At 44.8% G+C, this 26,088-nt stretch overlaps 1 protein-coding gene across 8 annotated transcripts; it reads left to right on the top strand.

The window, feature by feature from the left end:
* Nucleotides 1–18: 18 nt before the first annotated feature.
* On the top strand, nucleotides 19–26,088 carry LOC102087172 (carnosine N-methyltransferase 2). Of its 8 annotated transcripts, XR_010473966.1 has the most exons (13): nucleotides 42–166; nucleotides 1,509–1,788; nucleotides 4,113–4,174; nucleotides 5,610–5,748; nucleotides 7,390–7,442; nucleotides 10,313–10,420; nucleotides 10,537–10,667; nucleotides 11,494–11,587; nucleotides 12,550–12,882; nucleotides 14,769–14,867; nucleotides 15,146–15,313; nucleotides 18,518–18,613; nucleotides 20,236–26,088. XR_010473966.1 is itself a non-coding variant. In XM_065070323.1 (12 exons), the coding sequence occupies exons 1-11, from the start codon at nucleotides 127–129 to the stop codon at nucleotides 15,292–15,294; spliced, it is 1,488 nt and encodes a 495-aa protein (XP_064926395.1). In that variant the 5' UTR covers nucleotides 42–126; the 3' UTR covers nucleotides 15,295–15,313; nucleotides 18,460–26,088. The 8 variants fall into 8 exon arrangements, 5 of the variants coding, with proteins under 5 accessions (XP_064926396.1, XP_064926395.1, XP_064926394.1 ...); XR_010473964.1 differs by having other exon boundaries at nucleotides 15,146–18,613; XR_010473965.1 differs by having other exon boundaries at nucleotides 15,146–20,516; nucleotides 24,872–26,088.

The raw sequence follows: 26,088 nt of genomic DNA, 5'->3' as shown, positions 1-26,088 counted from the left end.
CAGGGCTCAGCTGTGGCATGTGCCTACGTGGGCTGTGGGAGCCAGGGGGAGGACACGGGGGAGGCCGGGGAGGGCTGTCAGTCCCCAGTGCATGTACAAGGTCTCCAAGGGCTGTGCAGCTCCTGGATGCTGGAGGTTTCTCTACAGCTCACGTTGCTCCGGGGAGGTAGGATTTTCTGCTGGGACTCACGGGGTGTCCGTCCCTGATAGTGGCAGGCAGGGGGTGGAGGGTGCCTGGGGCAGAGCAGGCTGTGTGGCTTAGCTGGGACGAGGTGGATGTGGCTGGGGGACATGAGATGTGGCTGCAGCATGTGGGGCTTGGCTGAGGAGCGCCAGCTGCCATCCACCCCTGCACGGATGGTGTCTGGGGGCTGACACCTCTGATGGAAATACTTAGGGAATGAAATGGCTGGTGTAAAAATCACTGCCTGGGTAGTCAAGCAGCATTGGGAGCCAAATCTGCATTTTAGAGCTGGCAAAGAGATTCTGGTCTTTCCTCACCTTTGATTTGAATATTTTGGTGAAGAGCAGTGATGTGACCATTTCTAGCTTAACATGCTGCTGCGGACCTGCCTTGCATTGGGGACAACTTAAATCCATTTGGAAACTACGTCTGATATAAACAAAGACAGGGCACTTGATGGTGAAGCATCCCCACCTGGGAGTGTGATCCCTGGCCTTGAGAGCCACGTGAGGCAGGTCATGTTTTGGGGGGGTGATCTCAGCAAGGGAGGAGGTTTTATTTGTCATCTGCTAAATCTGTTCTGCCCATTGCCTTCAGTGAAAGTGAGTGGAGAGGATTCTAATGCTGTACTTCCCACCACCAGACCTCACTTGGAAATATATAGTCTCTAAAACGTTTCCTTTTTACCATTATGATATTAGATTTTAGTCAAAAGGAGCACGGTCTTGTCGGTGTTAGTAGGAGAAAAGGCTGAATCCAGGTGCAGGGAGCCCCCAGGATTTTTTGTATTTGTCATGGTGATCACTGCACCTCCAGCCTTGCCATCCCACCCTGGGTGACTTTCAGCCACCTCCAGCTCTCCCCCAAAAAGGTTTCTTTGCTGTGGTTTGGCAAGCAGAGCAAGAGCAAGCTGGGCTCGCTGCCTCCCTACTCCGGCTGCCCGACCCCCTGTCACCTTTATGGGGCAGGGATGTGTCAGGCTGCCCACAGGTCTGCAGTGCCCGCTGGCATGTGTTGCTCTTATGCCCCGTTTCCCCCTGAATCAGAGATGGAAAAATCACTTTTATGGGTCTCTGGGCAGCCAGCGAGTCCCTCCTCTCTGGACAAAGTGAGGATGATGGCAAGGATGTGGGAAAGCATCTCCTACCACCCAGGGCAGCAAACACGTAGGAGAGGCAGCATTCAAAGCAAATTAAAAAGCGGATGGAAATGGCCCCAGGTCTGCCGGGTGCTGGCTGACACCTCCCTGCCACTTCCACTTAGGTTTTAAAGATTTTTGAAGTCTCAATCTGTCCCTTTTTCTCTTTTGTCCCCCTGCAAACAGCGCAGCTCTGGTGCGATGAGGACAGCCCCGCAGACGTCAGGCCTCGCACCCCTCGCTCCTTCCCCGCAGGTCTCGGGTTTCCCCTCCTCACCCCAGTGACGCTGCCTGTCCCGACAGGTGCCGCAGAGCTGCAGAGCCGCACGCCGGGTCACCGCCAGCGCCGCGGTGGACATGCTAACATAGGGGCCAGGAGCCCGGTGAACCCCGAATCCCTTGCCCAGCCACCGTGCCCCGACACGGCACCCACCCTGACCATGGACCCGGCCCCAGAGATGAAGAGGTATGTGGATTTTTGGAAGGGAGTGGGGGTGTGTGTTTCCCCACTGACTGGCTGGGTGGCAGAGCCAGCCCCTGCTGTCCCTGTGTCACAGGTGGACGTGTGTGAGGTGGGCAAAAGAGCAGATGTGTCCATGTCCTGGGAGGGATGGGGGCTAAACCAGCCTTTGTGAGGAGACCTTTAGGCCCTCAGCAGCCTAAGTTTAGGTGTAATGAAATTATGAGGTATAAAGCTGTTCTGCAATTTATGCTGCTAAAGACATCTTGAATTTAGTGACTTTCTCAACTTAAAGATGCTGCATCACTTAGAGTGATGCTGTGAATTCTCTCCATGCTCTGAGCCTTCAGTCTGTAACGCAACCTGCTCAGCTCATGGAGGGGAAAGGTTTAACCTTGCTAAGGGCAAGCTCCGGCTTAACCAGGAGCCGCAGCAGAATGAGCTGTGCCCATGAGCATCCTACTCCCTGCATCCCACTGCTTCACTCCTGCTGTTGGGCATTGGGTCTTGGGATGGGCAGCATCAGCCCAAAGTACTGCACTCAATTTTTAGATCTAGGCTAGATTTTAGGTGAGATTTTAGAGGCAGTCCGTTCGCTCCCAGAGATTCACCATCCCAGCAACAGCATTAATCAATATTAGAAACCCTGCCTAGGGAGAAATGGCAAGCGTCTTGGTGGAAAAGTTAACTTGGCGTCGTCCATCCTGGTGAATACTTGTGCTGCAGTCTGTCCAGGTCACCTGGCAAGTCTCCAGGGATGGCTAGAAACGTTTGACCGGTCAGAAATGGAGTTCATGTCCCTGGACCCTGAGAGATGTTCCTCTCTGTGCAGGGAAAGCCATGCTACCCCTTGGAATTTTGGTGGGAGATTTATCCTGAAAACTATTTAGCTCAGTTCAGCCAGCTGAGAGGACAAAATAGTCCTCTGGTTTGACAGGCAGAGATGGGAGAGGTCAAAGGGTTGAGTGGAAATTGGAGGGACTGGCCTGTAGCCAAGCTGGAGCTTGTGGAGGTGGGCTGAGTTCAAGCTGGATTTCTGTGAGGTCTTTTCTGGTAGGGGGCTGAAGTTAAGGCGGTGGAACCAAGACGTTTGATGTACCTTGTGGGAGCCAGGTACATGACTTTGGCTGTGAACTCAGGTGGAATCAACTGGTCTTGCAGGACTCTGGCAGTGCCCCAGCATCTCTGAGACTTCTGGCTCACCTTAGTCTTGTCGTGCCTTCATCAACCAAAGCTGTGTGCTATTTGCACTTGTAGCCACTTCCTTGCTACCTGTCAGCACAGTCATCACCTGTTTGTATCTCAAAGTGCTACTACAAGACTCCCATTTTTCTTTTACATCTTCTGGCTCATTTCTTATTTGTGCAGGAGTTTTCTCCCTGGCAGAGGGGGCTCAGGGGCTGCTTACTGCTATTGCAGGCTGCTTGTCATGAAGCATTTTCTAATGGCAAAGCTTTGGGAGCAGTAGCATGTCTAAGCCCAGATTATACAGGAATAGCACCCCGAGTCTTGCTGAGCATCTCGATACTGAAACGTGGTTACCCAGAAAATGACTATTCCCCTTGCACAGATAGCCTTATCCCAACACTTTGCAGAAGTGAGGTCCTTGCTCCAGCTTAATTTCACACCTTCCTTTTGCTAGTGGAACCTCACCCCTATTTTATAGATGAGACACATTGTCAAAGGAAAATGAAGATGCGACTTCATTGCTGGAATTCTTCACAAAACCCCCTAAACTAAGAATTAAAACTTAGGACTGAATGAAAACATTTATGGTCAAATCACCTCTTTGACTTTTGCTCTTTGAGTCCTGTGCCTTCTACAAGTTACCCTATGTTATATTTGCAGCTGGGAAGAACTGAAGTTAAAAAAAATAAAAGGAAGGCAAAAAGGTCCCGGAAACATTAGGCCAAGTAGATCTAAGAGATCACTTCAGATGCTGAAGCTCACCATAGACTTTTCCTAATTTCACTGCTATTTCTTCAACTCCATTAATGATGAAAGCTTTCACAAAGTGTGTAATATCAGTTAGTCTAATAGCTTCTGCTGTATTGACTGGTTAACGATTCTTCAGAGGGAGGAAAAGCTTCTACAATGCACCTCAGTCAAGCATGGGTGCAGGCGGTCAGTCCCCTGCTGATGCTTGTGGGTGATCAGCTAACCAAGAAGTTTTGACTTTCTTTATTCTAGTAAAGAGAACAGACAGTATTCCTTACCAGGTGAGGAAAATTTGTCCTGGAGCATCTTCCTCTTGTTCTGCATTTTCAATGCAGCTTCAAAAAAAGCATACAGGTTCTTCAAATAACTGAAGTGCTATACTTTCCTTACAGGAATAGGTTCCCCAGCATGAACTTTGAAGCAGAGATTCTGACAGCTCCACACGATAATTCAGGTATTTGGGAGAACATTTTTCTTTAAAAAGGCAATTAAAATCAAATGCCCACTCAGTTTGCTATTATTGCAAACATGGTTTAATTCTTTTGAAGTTAGGGATTATTTTTAAAAAAGAAAAGAAAGAAAGAGGATGCTAAACTGACTGCAATTCAGGTGATTTCAGGTTTATGTTAGGGTCTAGTTCAAAGTGTTGAGGAGAGATGTTGACAACTTTACCTCCAACAGGATGGACATAGGGTCTCCATACATACGTAGTAGAAACACATCTGCCGATGACATGTGGTTTTGGAAACAGTACAGACATCCAGTTTAAGATTGCACAGTCCTGTATGAGACACATACATTTTCTTATTAGTGGGAACTACAAGCAGATGATAAATAAGCAGCTCCTCAAAAGGCAAAAATGAGGATAAAGGTGTTCTGCTGAGTTCTGTCCTTCACCCTCATTTCTTTAAGGAGGAAAAGGCAATTTTTTTCTATGGAATACCCCCTTTCTAATGCTGATCTCACACACTGGGGCTGGCACTGCAGCTCTCTGCCTGAGATAGACCAACAGAGCCAGTACTCGGCTGAATGGCATCTTCTCATGAGCCTCAAGTCTTACTCTTAAGCTGCTCCTCAGACCTGGGCAGCTGACCCAAGCTTATGCCCTGGCCAGAGCACTGTCATTAGACAGCAGGAGAGTGAGTTTTTGCAATAATTGTTTCCAGCCCCTTGAGTAGCCCAGGGCATTGGTTCAGAGCAAGAAATCCTGGTCTCAGACACCCACATTCGAGCATGAGCCCGTTCAGATGAGACTCTTTTGTTAACAGCTGCCATCCTGGCCAAAAACTGCAGTTTCTGGTGGGGAATTCACCTCCTCAACAGAACACCATCGTCCCACACCGGCGAGAGTTGGGAATGAGGTGCACAAGGTTGACTATTTTTGCTTCAGGTGCAGGTAGCAGTTTTTGTGTTGCGTCAGCCCCAATAGCAAGTGTGCCAAGAGCTGGGGATTGCAGTTACACTATCCAACGTGTGCGAGAGTGATGACCCCTCCAGCTTTGGACCTGCTGTGGGAAACCCTTCTCCTTCTTGCCTTGAGTCTTCCAGAAAAACGCTCCACTTACCTCCCTTTCTGCAAACTGAGTACCCTGTATGTGGCTAAGCATTTTGGAGACATTTTCCTCAGAATGACCTGCAGTAACAAGGCATTTAACAAATACGCTGGTGTCAAAGATCATCTAAGAATAATTTTCAAACGCTGAGTGTGAACTGGTTGGAAAGTGTTCACATGAGACCACTTCCATGGATGGCTCCTGGGCCATGCATCCTCTGTACCATCTTCCTGAATCTCTGGCTTCTGTTGGGTTGGGTTTCTTCCACGAGGTAGGTGTTTTGATCCTTCATTTGCCTTGAGGCTGCTAACACACAACTTGTATTTGTTTCTCAAGAGCTATATGTGATCCCTTCCATGAGAAGTCTCACAGCTGAGGAGTATGTAGAGGCCTTCAAGTCATTTTTGGATCATTCAACAGAGCACCAGTGCATGGACCAGTTCAACAAGGAAGAAATGCCCAAAATCATGGCTAGGTAAGGACCACTGCCACCAAGGTGGGAAAGCCATCTGTTATCTTGGGAGGGCAACCTGTGCATGAGGGTCAGCAAACACGTTTAAGGATATTCTGGGGCATGAATGAACTTTTAATGCTTTTCTATTTTAAGTCCCTTAATGGTGGTCTTTAGTATATCCTGTTCAATGACTCCAGAATACATGCTCTTTCAATTAATACACTGTGCTGCCTCGCAGCTTATGTTAAGGAAAGAATCAAGACCTGATTTTCACTTCCATCTCTTTTCATTAGCTGATTTTCTGAGGATTAATGTATTTCTTGTTGTTTGGCTGGTTTTGTTTCAAATGCTTTCTCGTGCTCTCTCCCTGCTATTGGAACTTCATGACGCATCAGCCCAAACAGAAACACATCTCTAATTCTCTCCCAGTGACTAATTCTTGGTTTTCTCAATCCCCTAAGACCTCCTTATTTCTATCCTAAGTTGATTTGCATTGCTTAAGTACCAAATGATAATCAGTTTTGGGAAGCATTGCTGTAATAAGCCTGGGTGACTGTAGAGAAGTTTTAGAGCAACCTAGATCCAAACCACAAGATCTTTCAAGTTTGGGCAATTTTTGTATGTTACAGACACTGTATTATCCACTGAGAAAAAAATTTAGGCAGGCAACTTCAGACCATATATTTATATATAAGCAATAGAAATAATAATTAAACGTAATTTGTATTGGGAAATTCTAAATAAAAAATTTACTTACTTGGATTTTAAACAGTGTAAAATATTGGTTGTTTGTGGGTCTGTCTAAGGGTCTTGACCCTCATTAGGACTAGGGCTCCTTGACTAGCTCATGCTGTTCAGGATTTACTACTTGCTCCCCTCTTGTTGAATCATTGCTGCAGTGTCTCCTGAGGTTTTGCATGGGAAACTCAATCCCTCTGCACAGTCCATGCCCCACAGCAAAATAAGGCCATAAAGCACATCAGAACAGTGAGGTGCCTTGAGCCCGGGCTCCTCATCTTTGAGCCAGGCTGTTATTAAATATTCTGCTAGGAACCACAAGGTTGGGCTGGGGTTTTTCTAATCTTTTCAGAAGTAATTTTTCTAAGGTAAAAATTATTGAAGGTTTTGACCTTTCCTTCCAATTTCAAACCAAGATGAATGTTGGAGATGATTTCCAGTCATCTGGTTAGCCTGAGGTTTTAATTTTGCTGGGCACTTATACCCATTATTGGAAACCCAAACTTGTCCCTGAGGGTGCAGAGTTTTCTCCCTGTTCACCTTGTCCCTGCATCCATGGCTGGGGAGCGGTTCCCATCCCATTCAGACACAGCCCTGCGACCCCCAAAGGGAATCCTTCACCCTGGGGTTCCCCAAGCTCTTTTTGCACGGTGCCAGCTACAGCTTGAAGAAAACTCTCTGGCAAAGGATGAGAAACACTATACCCTGATGCCTACTGTACTTTGAAACATGAGCTTGCTAATATGGGGCTGGCTACCACCATGCAGCTGGTTTTAGCTGGGCTCCAAAGGGATGCTCGAATTTCTATCCCAATTCATGTGTCCAAACTCAGTTAAATTTCCAGGCCAATGTGGCATCTAAGATATTAGAATTAAAACATGAAGTTGTGTAGTGTGGTTAAGTGACCTGTACTTATCTTTTCAGTCTCGGCAATGGAAAATCAACCATAAATGTTCTGGGAGTTGGAAGCGGCACAGGTGAGGGTGCTGGGGGCTGGGGGTCCCTATGGGGAACAGAAAGCGAAACTGAAATTTTGGGCAATGGGGATAACTACTCAGCCGTCTGCCTCTTGATGACTCCCACCTGACTTTAGATGTCTCAAAGCAAGGTGTCCTGCTCTGAGTTAGGTACGAGAGCATCTTCAAGCCTCATTGGAGAGAATGAGAGACATCCGAGAGGTTGGTTCAACCCGAAGTCCTGTCTTACAATGTCCCATCTGAAGAGATTTCTCTTTTTGCTTTGCTTTTTGGGATCCCAGAGGCCAAAGCTGGGCAATGCTTTGCTCGAGGTGGTGCAAAACCAACTGGGCACAATGGGGCCTTCTCAGCTTTTTCAAGACGTGTTTCTTTGTTACCACTGTTTTTACCCAGAGATAAGTAAGGTACAAATGCAAATGTTATTTCCCCCGAAAGAGAAACAATCTTTCAGAAATAATAACTTTAAACGTGTTCTAAATGCATTTGTGTTAAAAGAAAAAAAAAAAAAGGTGAAACATCCAACTTTGCTCCTAGGGAAGCTGGGAGAAAATAAAAGGTAAAGAAGAGGCAGTTTGATTTGTCAGAGTTTGCTTTTGCTTTTAAAGTATTTTCAGCTGAATTTTAAGTGTTAATACTTTCAAATTAAAGTTGTCTTTTTTTTCCTTGTTTTCCTGAGTAAGAGAAAAATAGTCTTGTATTACTTTCCCCAACTGGGAATATGTTGGAGCACATGAGAAAGCAAGGAGGAGGAAATGATTCAGTTCTCAATTACACTCCCTTTTCATCAAGTAGTATAAAACCAAAATTCTGTCTCCAGGAAAACACAAGGGAAAAATGAACTTTTTGCACTGTTCTCATTTTTCCTCATTTCTTCTTCAGAAGATATTTTAATGGAAAAATAAAAACCTTAAAATTTCCTGTGTTTCCTGGGTTTCTGCCCCTTGCAGGCTCGTACCCCCTCAGCTTGCCCAGGGCTGTAAGAGCTGTGTCCGGGCAGGGAGTGAGCTGGGATGGCACTGAGCAAAAGGTTATATCTGATCCCTGACCTTTGCAGGCTTGGACTCTGATTTCACAGAGCCCCCAGAATTAGTTTAGTTGACAAAAATATTAATGGGGATTAGTGACCTACTCCACATCCTAAAAGACTGCTGGCTGGTCCAGATCACATTTTCTCATTCACCTCCATCCCGTGTAAACATCCTGTGGCTGGTTTAACTATCTCAGCTGTAACCTCCCAGTTAGTGCCAGAGTGGATGCTATTTGCAGAGGGGTTTCAAGGTGGAACAGAGAAGATCCTGTGTTTTACTGGGCTTTTGCAGACACCCTGGTTGAGAACGTTATTACCTGCTCTTGCAGAGACTGCACTACAGCATTTTACAGTGGTGGAATTAAAAACCAAACAGATAAACCCAAAGCAACAACAAAAATCCAAACCAAATGAACCAACCAACCAAAATAAACTCCAAACCAAAACAAACAAAAAAACCCACAAACAAATTAATTTTAAAAAATAAAAACCCCACACCTTTTAAAATTCCCATTTGACGTTGATTTACCCATTTGCCGCTGCCAGTGGCTCCAGGGCATGGGGTAGTGATGCTCTGCCCACGTCAGCACCTGATTGCTGGTGCTCCTCACACCAGGCAAATACGAACTGGCATCCAGGCTGCCTAAAGTGATTCAGCTTCTTCCTATAGGGATCTTCCTTGAAATGCCAGTGTCAACAACACTGACCCATGCACCCGCCTTTCAACAGATGAAGCTGCAGCCTCTTTCCTTCCGCCTCTGGCCAACCCTGCGCTGCTGCCACTGCATTCCTCAGGGGTCTTGGGTATTTTTCTCCAATTTCAAAAGATCCGTCCTTCCTTGGATATCCCTGTAGTGCTGGCATGGCTGATATTTCCCTCCTTGAATTCTATTTACTGCAGCACCTGCCAAAGATGACGACTTTTCTCACAGCTGGTACATCAGCTGAAAGGCTGGGGGATGATGCAGTATCTCGTATCAAGCCCTCCGTGTGTGACATTTGTAAGGACAAGACTATTTTTAGGTCACACCATAAGCTACAGACAGGATTCTTGCAAAGGTCTACTCGAGGTGGACACCTCTGCTGTTTATTTCCATAGTCCCAGATGAACCAGATGGACTTTGTACACTTGTGGACTTTCTGAGAGAAAACAAGGGGGGCCTACACCACCTTGAAAGAGGCTAGGAATTTTCTTGGACAGAAGGACAGACTGCCACTTGCTTCTCCAGAGCTCAGACAACAACAGAGGAGCACAAATAGCTAAGTCTGAAGGGCACCTGCACACCAATATGAGTATCTATTTGCAACTCCAAGATAACAACTAGTTAGTAGATACCCAGAGCTGTGACCGTGTGGCCGGTCCCCAAAGAGCAAAGACCCAGGGTACTGCACATCAATGGGCCTTTCCTCTTGCCATGCAGCTCCTGGGGTGTCTGAGCTGTGTCCCACCAGCAGCAGAGCAGCCACCACCTCCCCAGGGCAGTGCCAGAGGCAAGGATCACCCTGTGCCACGCTGAAGTTGCACAACTCTGCTGGCTCCTTCCATCTCCCCATGGAAACTTCGCCTTTTTGTTAAAAACTAATGCTTCCTGTTTTTTCAAATATTGAACTTTGATTATTGTGACCTAGAGTATCGCCATCAGTGGGTTTCTGTGCCACTGATTATCTCTTCCATGTTCTTACTCTCATCTGTAAATATATGTTAGCTTGAGCAGCAAGATATGGTGGTAAGACTGTCACCGGATTAGGTGCCACAAGGCAAAAAGTGCCTCACTGCTACTTGGGGGATTTTAATCCCATTTTACACACTTTTTAAGGTAATGAATTTGTGTTTATTGAACAGGTGAACAGGATTTGAAAATGATCAGGATACTGCAGGCTGCACACCCGGGGGTCCTTATTGACAACGAAATCATAGAGCCCAACCCACAGCACGTGGCAGCTTACAAAGGTGAGGTGCCCAGGCCATCTCCACCTGCCTGGGGCAGACTGAGTACTCATGATTTGAGTGATGAGTTTGTCTGCTGGTCTGTGAAATTAACGTTTTTCTTCCACTGTCTAAAACAGAGTTGGTGAACCAAGCTCCAGACCTGCAGAATGTCTCCTTTATTTGGCACCAGCTCACTTCCTCTGAGTATGAACAACAGGTTAAAGAGAAAGGCACGCATAAGAAATTTGACTTCATCCATATGATCCAGGTAATGAAGTATGGTTTTAATATAGGAGTATTAGCTACTCCCTTCAGTTCTGTTGTATGTGTGAAGTCAGGGGGACCAGAGCTGAGCACAGTTCTCCCATGAGCAATAACTTCTGCGGTAGGTCCACAAACACCAAACCTCATTCCCTATCCACCCTGGTTTTGGTCTCTGTTTTTCACTAGTTTTACTATGTATGGTGGGTAATAAAACAGGATGAGTCTCAGACCATCACACATCATTCAGAGACTGACAATTTTGCTTTGCTTCAGCAAAAAAAAAACAACTTTAATTTTTTGGCTTAATCAGAGTAGTTTAAATGATACTGAAGGGAAAGGTTAGTGCATGAGCACTTAAGTCAGGTTTTGGGTCAGAAATTATGCTGCTGTGTCTCTGATCCTGGTGACACTGATGTTGTATGTGCCAATTATATTTTGTAAAAAAATGTATTATTCTCTTGCTTTGATGGCTTTTATTTATTTTTTTCTTTTATTTCATTTTGCTTTCGTTTCCTAAGAGCTTATTTCACAACTGGAAAGTGTTCCAGGGGTTTGGTGGCCCGTCAAGCACTAAGTTATGAGTTCCAAGGGCAGCCTTTTAAACGAGCCCTGCTTTGCCCTAGTGACCCCAGGCTGTTGGTGCTGGGGAGAGCTGGTGATGCTTGGTCCTGTGGGGCATCCCAAAATGTGTGTGATGAGCCAGGACAGACTGGGAAACACCTAGGAAGTTATTTAAAACAACAACTCCATAGATAAAGGCTTTAAGCCTTTGATGGGCCATTGCACTGTGGAGGAGGAATAATGACTGTGTTTAACTCGGTCACTTCTAGATGCTATACCGTGTGGAAGATATTCACAATACTATCAAGTTTTTCCACAGCTGCCTCAACCATCATGGTAAACTCCTGATAATAATTTTATCAGGTAAGAGGGATCTTTTATTTTTCTTGCTTCATTGCTGGTGTTTTGAAGAGCTTTGAGGCATGCAAGCCACAAATATTAATCTCAGTATTACAGCAGCATTTATTCTATAGTGATTAAATCAAACAAAAACTGCATTTCATAGGGAGCATGAAGTCTTGGACTTGGCCTCTTGGACCACCGTGTCTGATGGGACCATTCAGCTGTAGCCTTCATGCTTTTGCTTCCCTGTTTATGAAGTAGATTAATTGCTTCATACCTCAAAGAGACCTCCTGATGTGAAATTACTGCCTAGAGAGAAGTGTGGCTGCACATGAATAAGGATCAGTCCCTCATGGTGAAATCAGCACTGTACATGCTCATCTCTGGGAGGACTCATCTTCAGGACTGTTCCCCATTCATCAGTCTCTAGCTCGTGGTGCATTGGGTAAAGTGCACTTCTCCATGTTCACCATGTGAACTTCTCTAGCTTGTGGTGCATTGGATAAAGTGCACTTCATCATATTCAGCATTGCTGGTAGGCTGTTACCCTCCTTCGCTGGGACTGGATTTTACAGGGATATGTTCTATGTTGTGTGCTTGAAATTGAGGTTCAATGTGTAAAAATATCTGCACTTATTCTGTCAAATGGATGGTTGACAGGTAGCATGCATGTGCAGGCTCAGGGCACTGATAGGTCTGCGTGTGCTCTTCATTTTGAGCAAATCCAGTGCCAGACACTATCTTCTTGGAGTGTTCTTTAAACAGCAGAGTTTTGTAAGGAGACCTGAGGAACATGACAGTTTTACCCCTCTCCAGGCGCAGACATTTGTAAGTGGTCTCAAGTAAGGGGAAAGCTTTTCTATCGCTCCTGGCAAAGTCTGGGCCAGCAGTAAAGAAGCATTTCACAGCCATTTATAAGTTGCATTACCTGGTGTTTGGCTGCCTTGGCTTTGCAAAAATAACCTTCCCTCCTGCTCTGGCAGACAGCAGCGGATGGGCCAGCTTATGGAAGAAGTACAGACACTGCTTGCCTCCCACCGACAGCGGCCACTACGTCACCTCCAACGGCATCACGGATGTTCTGAAGAGACTGGGTGTTGTGTACCGCGTTCATGAGTTCCCGTCGGGCTGGGATATCACCGAGTGCTTTATCGAGGGTGACCCGGTTGGAGGCCTCATGATGGATTTCCTGACGGGGACAAAAGACTTTCTGGGCACGGCCCCCCCGGCTCTGCGGCGGCGGCTGCACGAGGCTCTGTGCCAGCCCGAGTGCAGCAGCAGAAAGGATGGGAGGATCATCTTCAGCAACAACTTGAGTATGATTGTGGTTGAATCCTAGAGCCCAGACCAACTGTAGAAGTTGAGTTAGGGGCGATGTGGTCGCAGAAGGGTGTAGGGTAGAAAGAGGCAATTTGCAGGTATGAAAGCAAGAAAGTGGGGTTCGGCTGCAGCCTCCCATTCCCAGCCAGGGGTGGTGGAGCTGCCTGAGGCACCTGGGATGAGCTCTTTGTCTCACTGAGGTCATCAGGGCCAAGATTTCACCTTGGCTGTTTAGTCCAACCCTAGAAGAACGTTTTCCAGAAATTAAAGAGCTCCATCTCACTAAAAGCCTAAATGGACTTGCTTTTTTAACATCCTGTCTGTGCTTTTGACGCTAGGATTCCCACTTTTCTATAGAACCAGCATGTTTACATACTGAATCACAGAATGGTTGGGGTTGGAAGGGACCTCTGAAGACCATCCAGTCCAACCCACCTGCTAAAGCAGGTTCAGCAGAGCAGATCACACAGGAAGGTGTCCAGGTGGGTTTGAATGTCTCCGGGGAAGGAGACTCCACAGCCTCTCTGGGCAGCCTGTTCCAGGCTCCGGCACCTCAAAGTAAAGAAGTTTCTCCTCATGTTTAGACGTGTCTATATGACCAGATGCTGCTTTAGAGCCAGGAGGAGGCTGCAGCCCCCCTGCTGGCTGCGTACAGACCCGACACTTCCAGCTGCAGCAGGACAAAACCAGCAAGGTGTCCCTACTGCTTTGCACCCAAGTAATGGGCTCACCGCACCCAGACCTGAGCAAGTGGCTCTGTGCTTGGCTATTTCACGTGGTTTTGTCAGTGTAGGTATTTACTGCCCCAAGTGTCTCAGCATCTCACAATATAGACATCTTAAAAGTCAGTCAGCCTTTTCGCTTGGAGAATTTTTTGGATACCAGAATGATACTTGCCCTATGCTCTTTCAGGCAGATATTAATTTTGTTACTTTCTTACTACTGTTTTTTCTCCATATAAAATAAAAGCAACTTTAAGCCAAAAAAAGTCACATCTTGTTCTGTATGTGTGGGCTTACAGAAAATGAAGAACAAAGAGTTTTTTCTCTGTTTCATGGAAGCATTAAAGGTTTCTTGTAAGTGAGAAAGATGAACCGGAGGCTGTGGCAGAGCTGGGAGTGACCTGCAGCTCGTCCTCGTGCTGCAGCATCACCACAGCACCTATGCTGCTTAAATATATTGTGTGTGGTTAAGATGTTAATATAGGTAAGTTAAGACTATTTCTACAGGATCCTGAGTCGTTCAGAGGGCTGTTGCCCTCCAAAGGCAGATCCTGGATGGAGACCGGTGGGATTTTGTGCTGCATTGAGGACCATGGTGCTGTGCAGACCTCAGGCTGGGCACATGGGGGCAGAGGGCTCTGCAGTCCCAGCAGCCTCATTGCAAACAGCTCTCAGGGCAGAAAGCACTGGCTCAGATGGAAAATACCTGCAGAGGCAGAGACTATCTCTACAAGCTGATTTTTCCATGCTTAAGCTGGAAAGCCTGTGCCCCCATGCACATGAAGGGGCCGCAGATGCCACTGCCTTTGGTGGCTTGATCAAAAGGCTTGTTGCAGCATCATGAACACACAGGTTGGCACACTGGCTTGCAAAATATTAGATGTCATTGTCACCCAGAGTCCTGCTGATCCCACCAAACCTACCCCACCTCAATCACCATCTATTTTCTGCCTGGATGTGGCTACTGCCAGAGGCAGCAGCGCTCCCGTCTGAAAGGGGAATGTCAGCTCAGGGAGCCTTGGCAGCTCCACTTTGTGCTTTGTTGTTGTCGTTCCCGTTTGTTTGTTTGGAGTTTTTGTGTACTATTTTTTAATTATTATTATTTACTTTGGTTTGGGTTTTTTAAATAACTTTTTGAAATACAGACATTTCTCCTGCAGATGATTCCTCTGAAACGACTGTAATGGAAAAAAGAGGAAAGCAATGGGAAAACGATAGCGTAACATCATCCCTCTGGCAGGATGCTGGCACTCTGGTCTGTAAGTACTATCGCTGTCAGTCTCAGAAACATCAATCAAAACTGGACAGCCTCCTGCAGAGCACTCCATACCTGTGCACAAGCTTTTCTCTTTGATCCATTTTCTGTTTTTATTCTGCAAGTGGTTCCTTTAGTGGTTGCTGACAGCACTGGGCAGGGAGTGTGCAGCTGGGCTGTAGGACAGGCTCTCAGCCCTGCTCCCATCAACATTGTCCTTCCACTAGTAATTGCTGTGATTTATTTCTACATGCTAGTGATGTCTCTGTCTCGCTCTCACAGATAAAAATGAAAACCAAAATATACCAAGAGCCAGACTTGCGTTGGAAGCTCCAAAGAACCTTTATAGAAATTTGGAACAACATGGGTTCCACCAGATCTTCCTCAACACAAGCAGCACTTCGGCTTCCACCCCTCCTTGGAGTTCCTGAGCAGACAGACAAGTTTCCAGTAAGCAGATACTCAGCAAACCTGTGAGCACAAAATTTACCCACATCATTGTAAATCAATGTGCAAATGCTCAAAAGAAAGGAGCACTTCAAAGCAGACGGTTTAGTGACAGCCAAGGGAGATGAAACACAGCACCCCATTAAAAACGTGACAGCTTAATGCTTTATCTGTAATTTTTCTTTTGATTCTTGAAAAGCAAGTCATTTAACAATGACTCTGCTTGCACACCTGGAACAAATACTATCCTAAGTGTCTGTTCTGTTTATTTATATCTTTATTCTTGGATGAATATGCTATTTAATAACTATTTGTTGTGCTTTTCAAAATACACTCTCCTTCCACACAGAATCTGTGTCTGTGTGGCCACGAGAGGGCTGCAGCAGCCAGCGGATCAAATCTGCCTCCCAAAACACTTGAGATGCTGAGCTGCGGAAACAGAGGCAAGCAGCAGAGCGGGTGAATGATGCACCAGCTCTGCTCCACTTTTTTTTTGCCAATATCAGCTCTTGGGGACGTTTTTCCTTACCCCAGAGTCACGTTCCTGGTGCCGGGATTGCACAGCATGGGCGACAACAAGAGCTGCAGAAAATCTGCTCTTGGGTTGTTTATTTTATTTTCCCCCCACTCACTGGCTGAAGTGCTGCAGCTTAGTTATCTCCCAAGCACAGGTCTACAGACAATTAACCAGCCACAGCCGCCGACTCGGGGAGAAAAACATAAGGAAGGGGATGTCAGGAGCCTGAGGTTGCTTCTGCTTTAGCTTTCAGCTGAATTAACCTTGCTGATCTCAGTCCAGGATGAGCCCGGCTCAGCAAATTGCTCCATGGCAGATCCCCGGCTCCCGAGGGATCTGTGTGCTCCGGCACGGCCACAGCTTGTGTTCCAGCCCAAAGTGAACACTGTGGATACATGGATAACCATGTAGGAAGCTGCTGCTTGTATTCTGGAGCAGAAGTAAAGCCTAGAAACCCCAAACTGCATTATTTTTAAATGAAGCAGCTGCAGGTTTTATCCTGATTTCAAGTTAGCAATATGTCCGTTTTCACGGCGTGGCATTGCTCTGATCGTGTATCACAGCCTCCTCAAAAGGAGTTACAGAAAGCAGGTCTGTATCATATCAAGGAAGGATAATTTGCTTTTTACTGGGCCTGCTTTCAGGGGCTGAATGATTTGCCTTCGTAAACAATGTCAAGGCTTCTCCATCCATGAACATAACCAGGAGAAAGAAGGTAGCCTAGGAACTGGAAAATCTAATAGCTTATTTCTGAATAATCCCATTAAAAGACAAGCTCACTAAAATACTGGAGTGTATATTGAGAAGATTAAAACTAACCTCAATCAGGGAGCAAAACATAATAAGACAGATGCTGAATTTTTTTTCTCCCCTTCAATATTTGCCCCTAGAAATCCATTGAGGCTTCTATCAGGGATGTAGAAAATCTTTGGGTACCCCGTGCATTCTTCATAAGTAAATACATCCAATAAAGGCGTGGTGAGATCTTTGACGGTCACGAGCAGAGCAGTTCCCACAAGGCTGTACTTTGGAAATCCCAGGAAAACCCAGGGCATGCTTCTGCCCAGAAAACAGACCTCCAGCTGCCCTGAAACCATGCATGGTTTAGAGTTACTTCCTCAGAAATATTGTCAGGGTCCTTGCTAGGCACATAATTGAAGTTTCTTGAGGGAATGACCTTTCTAAATGCCTTTACGATGGGAAGGACAGGAGTAGCTGTGAGTTCAACATGCAGAGCCTTTTCATGGAGTAAGTCCTGCTGACCCAAAACATGAACCATCTCTGTAACCAGCAGAGAAGGCAGCAAAGGCCAGGCAAATCTCCCTCCAGTTGCTGGTTGTATCACCGTGTACTTGTGGTAGGATCACCTTAACCTTCCTGGAGCTTAAGAATACCTACATAGGATTATTAACCTTCTGGCTCAGGTCATAACTCTAAGAAGGTGTTTTTCACCATGTCTTTGAAAGTACGATATATTTTTGAAGGTCAGATCCTCCAGACTGAGAACAAAAATCTAAAAAAAAGTTGAAAAAATCTTAGTTATTAACTATCGTTCCTAGGATTTGCTCAACTCCAGTGCTTAAGTATCAACAGAAACTTAAATCTTACTAGATGGTGAGAGTTGTGGTTGGGTTTCCAAAGGCATCGATGGCCCAGTGCATGGTCACTCTGCCATGTGCCAAGCTTCTGTGACACCAGACAGCAAGAACCTGGAAATATCCTTATTTTGGTATGGACACAGGGGGGTTGTAGTAGTAAACACGCTGGCAGGGCCATGAATGCCCTTGTCTTGTCCCAGCAGAGTAGCTCCAGGCTGGTTGGGGACAGACAGTCACCTTGGGGCCTCTGGGCTTCTTCTCACCCAGGGACAGTCACACGAACTTCGGGCTGGGGGATAAGTGCCTTGGGGTCCAGAAAGACACCCCTAATAACACAGATCCCCCCGCCTCTGCTCCCTTGATCAGCCAGCCCAGCTCTGCTGGAAATGCTGAACGGTAGATGCACAGCCCTTCAGAAATCACAAAGCAAATAAAGAACTCTTTCTGCCACCAGTTCTAAGTCCTTTGCTGTCTCTAAGAGCACCCTTATCGATGCAAATGTTCCTTGCAATCAGTTCTAAACCAGGAAAGTAAATAAACTGACCTGACAGCTTATACCTCTAATACAAATATATTCATGTGATCAGCCGGGCATGGGAGCTGGGGCTACGAAATGCAGGAAATGTGTTGTCCATCCTCCATTCTCCTTCAATTTCTTGTTAAAAAATAAATCTCTCCGAGATAAATGTTTGAAGGGTACAAGCTGCAGCTGGAAAGATCTCGGGTCTGAAGAGGATCCTTTGTAGAACACGTGAGATGGCTGGATCCCAGCCGGGCTTTTCTTCTCATTGCTGAGAAGGAACAGGGAAGAGCAGAACAGGAGCTTCATTTCCACCAGTCCCTCCCCGATAGTCTGAAGGCACTTTTGATTAGGCCTGCCAGCAAGTTTCTAGAGAAAACATACATTTTGTCGTACGCTGTAATGATGGTACCTCTGGTGAATTTAGAAATTTTCGGAGCAGTCTCTAAGTCCCTATTGCTTTGTTAACATTTTTTAGCATCCTATTAATCACTCTGTATGTATCTGTCAACAGCTGATATTATGGATTAAGGAAGATTACAGCTCATTGCTTCAGTGGCTGTTTTCTTTAGGTTTTAACTCTGTGGTGCCATTGACAAGACCAAGCCCCTTGCTTTTGTGAATGCTTTACAATGCTTTCCTGACTCAGAGTGGTTTTACTTTATAAGGTACGTACATGATTATTCAGAGAGTAAATGTTTTGATTTTATTATCTCTGCAAGAAGAGCTAATATACTTCCAGCATTGAACAAACAGTCCAAGAGATCTTGATTTGTAGATGTTTTCACATAGATAAATGTTGACTTTGATTTGTCGTGCTTGTGCAGATCGTGTCACTTGTTATTTAGGAAAACGGGATGGTATTTGAGGAAATAAAGATAAAAGTTCTACAGATTTAATACATTTAACTTATAGACCTTCTCCATTATTTACTATAAACTACAGGTTATTCTTCAGTTTCAGATATTTTTTATCCATTTTGGGATGCAAAGAAATCCCTGTGACTCAAAGCAGAAGTAATTAACACCGGAGAATCAAACAATCCAACTGTGAATAACCTTCAGTCTAAAAATTATTCACCCAACCTTACCCACTCATGCTGGGACTTGTTTTTCTATGAGCTTCAAAATAACAATGATAGGAAATACAAATTTCAGCCTAGATGGCCTTCCTGTGCCTGCTTAATTTTTACATCTTGCCTGCAAGCTCTCACCCTTCCCAGCTCCCTTCTCCAGCAGAGCAGCCCCCCATCACCTTATCTCAAAGCAGCCAAATTAAGGAAAATCTGGGGGACGTGGGGTCATGACCAACCTCAATTGTGACTCACTCGCAATTTCTGCCAAACATTAATGCAGATTTTTTGCTTCAGAGCCTAAGGTGACACGAAACAAATGACCTGCACTCGTCTGGGTGTTTTACTGGGAGCGTCTCACCCGATTACAAATGCCATAAAACAACCAGCGCTGCCAGAGCGTTCTTCCATTGCACTTCGTATAAATTATTCCTGAGCCACTGCTTAATGTTTATTAATATTTCTGATGCTTTTTAGATTTTAAACTAATGACATTAATATAACCTATAATACAAAGCCAGGTAAAGGTATAAATGGGAGGGTAAACATCTTGCTTTCTCCTCTGTATGGGTGAACTCTGTTTAGGGTCCCTATGTGTGTAGAGGAGCAGCACTCCCAGCAACTATGGTCCCCAAATTCATTCTGGTTCTGGTGGGAATTTAAATAAATTTTCCAATTCTATCACTCAGCAACAAATTGCTTTTGAACGTAATTAGCATTTATACTGGTACTGGAGTCTTGTTTATTTATGTGTCACAACGGTCCCTGGAAAACGTGAGAATATATGAAATTTCACTCAGGCTCAGACAAAAACTCCACTTTGACGAGAATCATGACCTGCCTAGGGAGGGAGGGAAAGAAGTAGGGAATAGAGAAAATAGACTTTCTTCTGTGACACTTCAGTTTTCCTTCCCCCATCTTCTCCTGCCTTTTGGTCACCTGTTGGTCAGGGGCCTCCTGCACCAAAGGCTGCATCCAGCTAATCCTATCTCCTCCTTGCCTTTCCCCATTCATTTGCTTAATTTCTTTCCAGACATTTTGCAAATAATGGCAACAAATAAATCCATTTCAAGCGCCTCTTCGAAGTTGCTTTTAATCTTGGTTGTAAGACATCTCTTTTTTAAAATTATGTTTTTAAATTTTATTTATTTATTTATTTCCTCTAACATGAGGACCATCTGGCCCCTGCAAATATGACAGCTCAGCTTTTCATTTCAGGGCTGCTACGGACTGGATGGCACTGGCTTCTCCATAGAGTCACCACCTCCTTGGTGTCATGAGGTGGTAAGTGCAGGGAAAGGAACCAGCAAGAAGGAGAACCAGCCCTTACCAGCCCCAGCGCTGACAGCCCAGGGGACGAGAGCCTGGCACTAGGAGATGCTCCTTAACATTGCAAGGGGAAGAGATGGAGGAAAAGTTTTTCCATCCCACCTTTCAGTCCTCTGGGGAGAAAAACATGAGCTCATCATGGTGACATGGAGCATGTTTCCAGCTGACAGGTAACAGTTGGCAAAGCAGAACCTGGGGGTTGTCCATCAGCTGTCAGTGGCTGCTAATGATGGTTTTCCAGCAGGTATCGTAATTTTATGATTAGATGGAAGTTGCTCTGCAGGCAGAGCACCAGCATTGTGGTGCGGGATGCTGCTTTTTGGTGGGCTGGGTTTGGGTAGGACTTTTCCCTTTTCCCCAGTGATCCCTGCCTCCAAAACCCCTCACTGTGGGTTTGTCAGGCTGCTGTGCCTCCTGCCGTGTCACTCTGCTCCTGGACCTGCCTTTAACATTTGTGTGCACCCTGACTGCAAAACCGTCTGTCATCTTCTGCTTCCAAAATCAGCCTGGAAATCATATCAGAGAGTACCTGCTGTTAAAATCTTCTCACTTGGATATTCAACAGAGAAACATTTAATTCAAACATGCAAAAGGAAGTTCATTTTTGTAATTAAGGGCTGTCCCTGTTCCTAGGAGAGCTGAGGTTTGCACAGGGCTCTGCCACAGGCCTCCCCAGTGTGACCATAATCACTTCATCTTGCTGCGCCCTGATTTTCCATCTTTAAAATCTTCCTTTCCTTGCAGGCAGGTCATTGAGGCTAGATCCATTACAGTAAGTGAGACACTTTATTATTGAGGTGATAAGTGTCATGACAATACAAAAGTAATAATAAATAACTTCTCTAAAAGTGTAAAAGGGTCTGACATTATTAATTGCATTTCAAGCACTTGCAGTGTGTGTGGACTGATACTGAATGCAGAACAGACTGAAGGTTTTCCTTTTGCTCACATGCTTGCACTTCAGAAAGGAACGGCCTTTCTTCAGCTGAAATGTCCTCAGTGCATTGACCCAGCGAGAAACCTCTCACCTGTGCAAGTCCCCAGCACTCCCATCGGGGCTCACATGACCCTACGGGGGTGCAAAGGTGGAGGAGAACCCCTCCAAGAGGCAGGGCAAGTCTTTCTTTGTCCCAAAAGCTTTTCTACGTGTTTGCTTTCAGCATAGCTTCCTATTTTTCAACAACATTTCTTTCAGCCCCCTTTGGCTGTGGGTCAGTGAAATGAAAGGCTTCCCACGAGCCAAGGGGATGCGGACACATGGGGCTTTCTGCATCAATCCCCCCAGTAGCCCTTCTGAAATAACCTGCCCATAACAGCACCCTGGGACTTCAGCACTGAAGCCCTGAGGTTGCCCCAAAGCACCTTTGGTTTGCCCTCACCTGCTGCCTCTACATGCTGCAAGTGTCATCCCTCTGACCACGAGGTTCCTGTGCCTCTCTCAGCCCTGTCTGCTGATGGAAATGTGCCCTCTAGCTAACATGTACCTGAGGAGAAACACTTTAAATATTGAAATGCTGCATGGAAAGAAGATACGATATTAGAAGAAGAAGATTGGATATTAGGAAAAAATTATTCCTGGAAAGGGTTGTCAGACATCAGAACAGGCTGCCCAGGGAAGCAGTGGAGTCACCATTCCTGGAGGGGTTTAAAAGGTGTTTAGACAAGGTTCTTAGGGACATGGTTTAGTGCCAGAGTTAGGTTATGGTTGGACTCGATGATCCTGAGGGTCTCTTCCAACTGAAATTATTCTATGATTCTAAAATCTCCAAAAGCAAACCCTGCAGGATCAGGGCACACATTCTCTTACTTTGTACAAGGGACACAAATTGTCCTCAAATGTCCCACGGACCAGCTTACCATTATCTCTTCTCCTAAGAAGCTCCTGCACCATCCCTCCTCTCCAGCTGGGCCCTCAGAGCCACTTACCAGACCTCAGGCTTCTTTTTCCACACATTGTGGTCTTCTGGTGGCACCTTGCAAAGGAAATTGTCTTCCTCAGCCAGGGTGAAAATACTACCACTTGCCCCAACCATTTTGCCTTTGTTTCATCTGCAAAGGTTCCTATAACCACACCACTTAACATCAGTCTCCTGCAGAACAAGTGCAGCAGTTGCTCTTCCCCCCATCCCTCTTCCCCCCAAAAAAGCACTAGCTGATGGACCACTATGGTTATGTACCTGCCCCTTGGTTGACAGACAGGGCTCTTTGCCAATGAAAAGCCTTAGTTGAGAGAAGTTTCTGGACCACCCCCATTAATGGCCACAGCTCAGGTTCAATGAGGGTATAAATACAGATGCTGGCAGCTCCTTTGAGCTGGTGTGTGTGGTGCAGTGGGTGTGCAGTGGGGTGTCCTTCCTGCTTAGATTGGAATGTTCCGCAGGGACTGAAACACTTCACCAAGCTGGTAAGCCATCTGGGTGCCCTTGGGAGTCTTCACTTGTTATGAGTGGGAAGATTCACATTTTGAATCGTGACTCTAGAGTGTTGGGATCCCTTGAGTCTGAATCTGCTGTGTAGTAATTAGCTCCTAAGTGGTATCCAAACCTGTGTTTTATAATGTTGTTGGAGTGCTGAATAATTATGAATAAACCCCATTTCTAGTTGGTTCTCCACTAAACAGTTCTGGTCAGAATAAAGTCTGTTTGGAGATTATGGCTTGCCCAAATTGATTTTTTGGGGTGCCTCTGACAACAAGGAAAAGCTCTTTTCCTCAGTGACAACCATTATTTCTTGTGCTTTTTTTGCCATGTGATTAAAAGTTCTGGGAGTATTTGTGTGGGGTCTTTTTTCTGGTAAAAGATGAAGTGTAAAGACAGTCTTATGCTTTTTGTTTTCATGCATTCCAGAGACTTTGCTGTCAGAATGAAACCAAGCTTGAGAAATGAGAATTTGGGGAAAGCTCTTAAACACAGAAAGCCAAGATTTAGAATAGGAACAGCCAGAATACCCTAAAAGGGATATGTTTCTGTTGTTGTAATCACGTAACTTAAAAGACTTACAAAACGCAGCCTGCTAAATAGCAATAGAAATTCTGGAGTTTGTTAAAACTATGATCTGTTCTTCCTGCAATATTTTGTGTGTCAGTTAAATCTTACCTGAAAGAGAAGGACACTGCAACATCTACAAAATGTAAGCTGGTGGTGCCATTGTGGACAGGATAACCATTGTGCTTGAAGTGCTTATACAAATACAAAACAAGCCCTTTGCAAGGTCTTTCCTCTTAAAAACGGTAAGACCCAACCCTCAGCAAGTTCTGATTTTATAGGACTGGTTGTACAACAAGCAGGAACACAGCACCAGCCTCCAACCCTTCCTTTTCTAAAGAGTTGGAAACTTTATTTTCTTGTGTTCCTTTAACAACAAACGCAAGTGCTCTAAATCTTCTCAGTCCTAAGTAGAGATGGTACCAGATGACTTCAACGGGAGGCAATGCTTTTAGATGCTCATTAAAAATGTGTTTTAATGCATCTCTCCTGCAGGCTATTATTCAGTGATGAATGTGCGGAGGGCCTTCACAATGCCCAAAAAAGTGAATAAAGCTCTTTGTTAAAGGCAGAAGTTGGTCTCAGCTGCTGCAGAGCTCCAGCACAAAGCATTGCACAAGGCTGGAGCCCACCCTCCATGTCTCAGTCAAGATGCTCTTAGATAAGTTCACTGAGCAAAAGCAGGTCACATCTGCAGATATAATGTGTCCTTTGAACCTCTGGTACCTCATTTTCTGTCCTCTACTGTGGCATCTATCTTCTTTTGATCGTTGAGTAAAGGGCGTTTGTTTCATTACAATGGAAATAAAAATAGTTGACACGAGACAGTAGTGTTGTGCCTATTCAGAATGACAGTGGAAAGTTGCACTCCTGAGTTAGCTTGAATAGAGTGAACATTATTAAGTGCTAACATGAAAAAGATCTCACAAATGAGATAATCCCTTCACCCAATTAATCCTTCCTAATGAACTTACCCTTTGGAGGTGGGTAGAGCACTTTCAGTGTGAAGTTTGCTTCCTGTGATCATTTGTGCCAATAAAAGTCATGCAAGAAAGCTGATGAAAATGGACGTGAATGTGCCTGAAGTGAATTTGTTTTGATATTTGACTTTTCAGGAATAAAAAATGTGATTTGTACTTTTCAACCCGATCCGCTAGCATGCTCTCTTGATGTTTCCTATTCTTTAATAACTCCTCGAAAGATAATAAAGCTCCCAGGCATCAGCTTCCCTTTGAATTTGCAGCTGAGAAAATTCCATGTTTGAAATACTTGGAAACAGAGTTTTATTTGATAACCTGCATTTTTAAGGTGGATAACTACTTTCCTGAATACCTTGATGGTTGTTTCAGTAACAGTAGTCTCAAAATCCTCTTCTGGCTCTGAGAAACTTTGGCTGAGAAAAGAGGCCTTTTTCCACCCAAGCGATGTTATAATGATACTTCGCACTTAGGCGGATTCCTTTATCGAAGCATGTTTTATTCATCAAATCACCAGGCCCTCAATTGGTTTTGTCTAATTGTGACTTTCTTTATACAACACAGGCTTGGAAGTCCAACCGCAACAGGTTTTTAATGCTTTTTCCTGTGCTTTGGAGATCCCAAGAAAGAAAGTGTCAGAGGAAAAAAATTGTCCGAAATACTCAAAGCAGAAGTTGACAGACTGAAACAAACCCAGGAGGAGAAAAAAGGTCAAAAGGACTGATGAGAAGCATTTTTTGTTTTAATCATATATTCATATTGTGTTAGTTCTTTATATGAAACTGGGAGCTGCTGTTGAACTTTAATTAGAACTGGTTCTAGGCTGCCAAAAGTGTGAGACCATCTCCAAATGAGAGTACTCAAAATCAGCTTCCTAATTCCTATCTCTATTTTAGGAACTCATACTAGTGATACGGTTTTCACAGATGCCGGTGAGCATTTTTACAGCCTTGGAAAAAGAAAACATGCCGGAAAAATTAGGACTTAACTTGATAAACTGAAATACCCGAATTTTAAATGTTGTCCACTGCAACTTGTCCACTGCTATAAAGTGATTCAGATCATGAATAGGTATTCTCCATCTCCAGTCTAACTAGAAGAAGAAAAGATATTTAATGAGGACAATGGAGCTAATAGCTGGGGAGAAATTACTTTCCAACTGCTACACATTTTTGGGGTCATGATAAAATTAGCCACTTTGAATTTGTGCAGCCTCGTTTCATACCTCACATGAAGAACTGGGATCGTTTTTGAGCGCTGCAAGCAGCTAATGCTTCTCAGCCCCTGAAGGAAGAGTTTTTAAATTGCACTTCGTTAAATACGGTTGCAGAAGGGCCAGTGTATCCAGGTGATGGGCACTGAACTGATACTTCTTTCCATGTTCTGGAAGAGTCTTTCAATCAAAGCAAGACCTTATGACCTGTTTTTAATTTCACAGTTATAAAGATGAACGTGCAACTCTTTCAAATAAATAATTTGGTATCTACAGAATGAAACACTTCCCTACCAAACAATAATAACACAATTATTATTATAAGCAGAAAACTATACATGCTGTGACAGATTTTAGTGTCTGTAATTTATTTCTAGATTAATTGGTATTTTATAGTCCATCCTACTTAATGTTTGATTATGCTTTTTTGATTGGCATTTCTGCTCTGTCCTGTGTAGGTTAGCAACTGTTACATACATTCTTTTCGATGAACATTTTAATATAGTTTCCTTCCAATAAAAACACTTTTCCTTGCTAATTTTTGCCAGACATTGTATGTCTGCACCTG

Source organism: Columba livia, chromosome 7, assembly GCF_036013475.1.
Source record: "Columba livia isolate bColLiv1 breed racing homer chromosome 7, bColLiv1.pat.W.v2, whole genome shotgun sequence".
In the NCBI taxonomy this organism is placed as follows: domain Eukaryota; kingdom Metazoa; phylum Chordata; class Aves; order Columbiformes; family Columbidae; genus Columba; species Columba livia.
This window is presented reverse-complemented; position numbering and strand designations above follow the sequence as displayed.